General features: G+C 37.0%; 1 protein-coding gene across 1 annotated transcript; it reads left to right on the top strand.

Annotated features, from left to right (window-relative positions):
- Positions 1 to 5,300: 5,300 nt before the first annotated feature.
- Positions 5,301 to 5,693, top strand: LOC139902199 (uncharacterized). Its single transcript, XM_071884848.1, has one exon. It carries the CDS (start codon positions 5,301 to 5,303, stop codon positions 5,691 to 5,693), a length of 393 nt encoding a protein of 130 aa, XP_071740949.1.
- Positions 5,694 to 7,134: the final 1,441 nt, after the last annotated feature.

Below are 7,134 nucleotides of genomic sequence, written 5' to 3'. Positions count from 1 at the left end.
TTGGAGCAATACTAGGCCCGCCCTTCAGTTAGAGGGATTATTTTCATGCATTCTGATCGAGCCAAAATAACTCGAGAGCAATGTAGAGGGTGGAATAACTTCAACACTCTGGTTGGAAATTGTAATAACGCTATATGAAATTTTAATTTCGAAAATGGTTATTAAAGCTATTATGTGTTTAAAAGTAATGATGTTCGTCTGAGAGTGAATTATGAGCAAATCGAATCCAACTCTAAGGCATTGGGGAAATCGTAAATAACGTTACTAGAGAGAGAGAGAGAGGAGAATCTAGTGAGAGGAAGCTTTAGTTAGTGATGAAGATGGCGATTTTTGCCCAAATTGGAAGCGGGTTTTGGTTCTCCTTGATGTTTCTTGTTACTAGCTTGATTTTGGTGTTGATGTAAGCCTTAGATTCGATTTAATTACTTTGATTTTGATTTTGGGTTAGGGTTTGTGCTAGTTAGGGTTATAAACCCCATTTCTTGTGATTTTGGGGGTTTTTGGGTAAAATTCATGTAAGTAAGTCTAAATTGGTGACTTAGCGTTTTGAATGATGAAATTGTAAGTTTGGATCTTGCATATGTTGGTTTAAACCTTAGAACACTTGTGTACTAGTGATTTTGGTGTTGTGTTGACTTGATTTTTGGTGTAAATCTTAATTTCGGTCAAAATGGGTTTTGTGTTGAAATGGGTTAAGTGTTCTTAATCTTTTGTGTCAAATGATGATTTTGAGACACAATCACTAGTTGTTAGTGATTGTAGGTGTTTTGGGTGTAAATTGACAAGTCAAAGTGAGTTAAACCTAATTTGGTCAATTGAAAGTCAAACTTTTGTGTTAAGTGTTAAATTGGTGATTTTATGACATAATCACTAGTAATGGTGCTTATGGGTCGAACTTGACTTGTTTTAGTGGTTAAGTGCAATTTGGGTCAAGTTGCACTTATGGGTTGGTTTTGTAAGGTCAAGTACAATGAGTGTTAGTTGTGCTTGTTTGAATGGGTCGGAATTACCACCCATCGTGGTAATTGGTAAAGTCCATTTTAGGGTTCTAAATGGGCGAGTGGTTGTGACCTAGACAAAAACCCTTGGTTAAGGGTGTTGGCGTCGAATTCTCTTGTAGAGAATGTATGTTGATTATGTGTATACCTATATGCGTATTATAGGTAAAAGCTTGCTCGGTTGCGTTTGGTGGAGATTTCGCGCATGGTTTGTAATGATCGAGTTCATGAGGTGAGTGGAATAATTATGCGTGTATGTATATAATGTATTTATTTGTGTAGCGTGAAATTTGGGTTAGTCGCGGTGTAAAGACACCACATTTTACGTGACGAGTGGGTTAGTCGCGGTGTTAAGACACCAATCCGGGGTTGGTGACATATGGGTTAGTCGCGGTGTTAAGACACCACCTTGTCGTGATGGGTGGGTTAGTCGCGGTGTTAAGACACCCGCCGGGGGTTAGTGATACGTGGTGTTAAGTACACTAATGGATGTTGTGTACTCTGATGGTCCTTCGCGAGTACCATTCCCTTGTGCTATTGGTTAACCATGGTTGTGTGAGTTTTGTATTAGCATATTGAATTGTGAACTATATGCTTTTGGCGATGCTAGCTTATTGTGAATTGCGGAAATTTAGTATGCATTGTGATTGCATGATTGTTGAGTTGCTAGCTCGAATGCGATATTTGTGTAAGTGTTTGCAAGTAAGTAGATTATATATGTATATGTATAATTATTGCATTAACTAAGCTTTATGCTTACCCCTCTCGTTGTTTACCTTTTTGCAGGTATTGTGATTGTGAAGTGATATTGCTCAAAAGATACATATTTATCTTCGCAATATCTCCCTACTTTCGTGGCATTTCGATACGGGTGGTGATGATTAGTGAGCGGTTTGTGGTATTTAGTTGTTTCGGGACAAAAGTGGTCTAAAAGTTCATATTTATGCTAAGGAATCAACCCTTGGGCCAAAGGAATGAACCAAGTAAAGTTTCGGAGTGAAAATGAAGTTCCAGGGTCAAAAGCGGCGCTCCTAAGGTCAAAAGCGGCGCTCCTATGTGCTAAAACATGTGTTAAAAAGATCATGACCAAAAGCGCCGCTCCAGCACAAAAGCGCTACTCCTATGTGCCAAAAGCGCCGCTCCTACACAAAAGCGCCACTCCTGTCCTCCCGAAAGCGCCGCTCCTGTTCCAAAAGCGCCGCTGGCGCTAATTCAGCCAAAAATATTCAGCCGGCCTATAAAGCAAATTTGGGGTTTTTGAGTTAGAGAGCTGCTTTCTTAGGCCGTTTTGGAGCCCTAAAAGGGTTCCAATCATGACTCCATCAAGATCAAAGCCTAATTTCATGTTCCAAGTTAAAGAATAGTGAAACTAGATGCTAGATCTACATCATCCATTCTCCATTTTGTAATTTCCTTTCCATTTTAGCACTTGTTCTTATTTTCTCTACTTGTAATAATGAATGCTTTAGTTTTAATTGATTTTGATCTTGTTTATCTTATGATTATAACTTAGATCTTCTTCTCTTTATCATTTGGGTTGTAATCTCCACTTTACTTTACTCGTTTTGCACTAATTAGTTGTAGTCTTTGTTTTTCTTCATCTAGCTTTGAACTAATTACTTGTAATCACTCAAGATGATGTTTATTTATGTTTTTATGCTTATTATTAGTGTAATCTTAGCCATGCTTGGCTAAATCCCTTGTGTTTGCTTATCTATGAATCTCTAATGTTAGTGTTTGCCTCAAAATCAATTGAATGATGTTGTTTGAATGAATTACATGATCATGTGTTATTGTGTTAGCTAAAGATCCATAGCTATGAGTTTGTTTTAGGATTTACTTTGATTACCTATGTTCAGTAGCTCTTTTAGTGATTTGGAAAGTGAATCAATGTGTGCTTCAACACCTTGGGTGATCTAGACAACTAGCTTAGGAATTACAAGTGATTGTGTTCTTGATCTAGGTTGGTTTTCAATTAACATTTAGTCAACATAGTAGTGTCGATTATCTTAAGTGATTTCGATAGTTGGGGGCAGTGTTGCAGATCTCGGAATTTCTCGGCGAGATCTCGGGGAGATCTCGGGGAGATCTCGGTTTCAAAACTCAGCCGAGAATATTTTCACATCTCGTTGAGATTTCTCGGTCAACGGTTAAAATCTCGGTCAACGTCACGATTTCTCGGATTTTCTCGGTGAGATCTCGGATTTTCTCGTAATTTCTCGGATTTTCTCGCAATTTCTCGGATTTTCTTCTAATTTTTCACTCATTTCTCAAATTTTCTCGTAAAAATCCATATAAATATACATATATTTATATATTTATACATATTTATATTAAAAAAACTAGAAAGTCAACACAAGTCAACGTCCGAGATCTCCCCGAGATTTTTTCGAGATGCCGAGATCTCCTCAAAAATGTCCAAACGAGATCTCCCCGAGATCCGAGTTCTCCAACCTTGGTTGGGGGTTTTAAGTAATTTCAACCCAAGCTAAATCTCAATGCTCAAATCATGCTTAACTCGATCTTAGGATACAATGCTTATGTGAATTCACGGAGTGTTATTTGATTTGAGGTTTAGTAGTAATGCTAAACATTTAATAGTTCAACAACTAGTGTGATAGCAATTTAGGCAAAACGGGGCAAGCCAAGCATAGAGAGGATTAGATAAGTGAACACTTCTTAGTTAATTTGATTTAAGTCTTAATATTTCATTACTTGTTACTTGCTACTAGTGTACTTGTTAAGTTTAAGTTTGTTTAATTGTGCAAGTTTTAGTCGTTAAATAAAATCAATCAAAACCCCCCCAATCAAACAAACCCTAGGACAATTAATAGTTTCAATTATCCGACTTACACCGCTCTCTTGGGACGAACTTGAAACGAATACTTACATTAAAGTACTATAATAACCGGGTTCTAAGTGCTCGTTAGTTGTGTGTGCTTATTTGTAGTGTTTGAATCATATATAAATTTAGAGGGTAAAAGATGTATTGTTCCGCACGCATCATGAAGCTAGCTAGTTGTTAGAATAAATGCGTAGGAGCGCTTGGGCTCGATGGGGTAGCCTTTAGATATTTGGACGTGGATTGGGGATTTGGTAGTCCCCAGGATTATGCTCTTGGTATCGGGTTGGGTGATTGAGTATTAATTCACGTGTTGTGTAATTAGGTCAAATTGGTCACCTTAATTGTAACGGGTCATTTTGTTGCAACTAATGGTTGGTCATGGTTATGTAAGACTAAAATGTGTAAACGGTGGTATTTTGGGTCATAATGAACTTGTGCTTGGGTTCTTGGAGTGCAGACTTATGTTTGGGTATTTGGGTTGGGATGACACTTAGTCAAATTTTGAATCTGCAACATTCAGGTGCAGGAGCGCCGCTGTTAGGGATAAAAACGCCGCTCCTGATCAGCATCTGGTAGTCTTTTTGATCAGTCGTCAGAAGCGCCGCTTTCGGTAACAAAAGCGCCGCTCCTTAGTCACAAAAGCGTCGCACCTGAGGTGTGGTGCGCCGTTCCTGTTTTTTAAAAAAATGTCAGTTTTTCGTTTATCGGGTTGTGGACATTTCAGTTCACTACCCTTTATTTATCTAGGAATCTTGGTCGGTACTAAAATGAGGAAGCTAAATGATTGGTTGCCGGTTATCGAAAAATTTAATAAACGGTTAGCGGATTGGTGAGCTCGAACGGTTTCATTCGGTGGTCGATTAACCCTTGTTAAATCGGTTATCTCGAGCATATCTCTTTACTACTTCTCGTTTTTTCTTGACCCGCCTCGTGTGTTGAAAAAATTGGAGTGTGTGCGTCATTCTTTTTTTTTTTGGGAGGGTCGGGTTCAAACTCAAAAATGTCTTGGTTTAATGGGAAAAAATCCTTCTTAATCCCGAAGAAGGAGGCTTAAATATTAAATCTCTTAAATATAAAAATTTGGCCCTTTATGTAAGTGGCGGTGGAGGTTCAAAACCGAAACCAACACTTTGTGGGTCGAGGTTATTCGAAGCATATATGGTTTAATTACATAGTGGATCGTCGATGAGTGACCGGTCAATCCGGAACTCAATCGGCAGTCTTTAGGCTAACATTTGTGATGTAAAAAAAGAGGTGGATAACTTGGGACTTACTTTTGCAAATTCTTTCAAGCGAATAATTGGTGATAGATATTTCGTTTTGGGACGAATTATGGGTCGGGGATTCTAAATCAAAAGACAAGTGTAACAAGCTATTCGGCTGGACGAAAATAAAGAAGCAACGTGAGGGATAAAGTACGGGTTCAAGGTGATGTGGTCACATGGATTTGGTCATGGATGCGAGCCCCAACAGGTAGAACATCGGGAGAATTAGCGGATTTAAATAACACAATCAGCGCTTGCCGATTGAACGCAGGATCGCAGGATGGTTGGGAATGGTTGCTGGATTCATGCAGTCGATTCACAGTAAGGCAACTCGGCGATTTAATAGACGAAAAATTACTAATGGTGGACCAATCAAACATCGAAACACTCTGTAACAATCTTGTTCCGAAAAAGGTTGAACTCTTCGTTTGGCGGGCTAGGAAAGGGAGACTACCGGTAAGAATCGAGCTTCATAAAAGAAAAATTGACCTTCATAGTACAAGATGCCCAGTTTGTGCTGGGGATTTAGAAACAATTGAGCACGGTTTACTCTCGTGTCATCCTGCGAATGATCTATGGAATTAGGTGTTAACTTAGAGGGGATTTACTCCTTCTACACTAACCTTCGACAATCTTTTTTACGGTACCAACATGAACTTCATATTAGATAACAAAAAGGTGGTTTGATAAGCGTTCTGCTGGATCGTGTGCAATTTGATATAAAAAAATCGAAACCAAAAGGTTTTCAAGAATAAGTGCAGGACGTTGCCAAACCTTCATAGTGAAATTCAGGTTTTATCCTATTGACTGGATTTTGAGAAGAGTACATGTCACAAATTGGATTGGCTTCAATGGATTACTAACCCGAGCAATCGTTGAACCAATGTTGCGATCTCCACAACGTTATTTTGTGTTTTAGACTTATATATGTGAAGTGTGAGATAAACACTATTTGTGTATGTAGTAGCAAATGCAACAGTTGTAAGAACTCTTCAAAATATTATTGTTTTTTTTCTAAAAAAATAAGTAAATAAAAAATAATAATAATAACAATGGTGACCGTACACTTATAAATTTAGTATGAAAGGTCAATGTGATTTTTTGAATCTGAACGTTATCAAAGGTACTATATCAGATTCCTTGGACGATCATAAATTCATAATCATCAATGGGACAATGGATATATAAGTATACTAGTGAAATGACCCGTGAAATCACGGGTTTGGTTAAACAAAACAATTTAATGATATGTTTTAGGAATTAAGTGAATGTAAATGCTAAAGTCGTTTAGTTTAATGACCCGTAAAACCACAGATTATGACTAAGAAACTTGTCAATTTACAAACATATAGAGACATGTATTTTCGCATATATATATATATATATATATATATATATATATATATATATATATATATATATATATATATATATATATATATATATATATATATATATATATATATATATATATATATATATATATATATATATATATATATATATATAACGTAATTAATCTCGTAAAGAGAATCCATATTTGAATATTAATATTATAATAATAATTATAATAATTATTATAATAATAATAATAATAATGTAACACCCGTTTCTCAGTTACGCATTATTTCGAACGTCATTCGAAATACGAGGCATGTAAGTGTATATTTGGATCCTAAATAAAGTTGGATTTGATGTTCTAAAACCTTACCATTGGATAGTAAATCTCATTACGTTTCCAACGATAATTGATTCGTCGAAAACGGAGTTACGGTTTGAAAGTTATGACCAAAACAAGTTTTAGTTTCAGACGCAGTTCATTGGGACGCCGTCCAAGCTTTTTGGACGCCATCCAAGAGGCCTGACGGGCCAGCAGCTCTATTTTACTCAAATTAAAAGGGCTACTTTGGTCTTTTCACTTGGGGTCGGTTTGGGATCATTAAAACTGATCTAGAACTCCATTGGAGCTCATTCTCACCCACACAAACACTCCCAACATATTCTAGTGAGAGAGGGTGATTTTAGT

The sequence above is a fragment of the Rutidosis leptorrhynchoides genome, chromosome 3, assembly GCF_046630445.1.
Source record: "Rutidosis leptorrhynchoides isolate AG116_Rl617_1_P2 chromosome 3, CSIRO_AGI_Rlap_v1, whole genome shotgun sequence".
Lineage (NCBI taxonomy): Eukaryota > Viridiplantae > Streptophyta > Magnoliopsida > Asterales > Asteraceae > Rutidosis > Rutidosis leptorrhynchoides.
Note: the sequence above shows the minus strand (reverse complement) of the source record. Positions and strands in the feature narration are given on the sequence as shown.

Coding starts and splice junctions, on each gene's coding strand:
- LOC139902199 (XM_071884848.1), top strand. CDS start 5,301: ATGCGAGCCCCAACAGGTAGAACATCGGGAGAATTAGCGGATTTAAAT.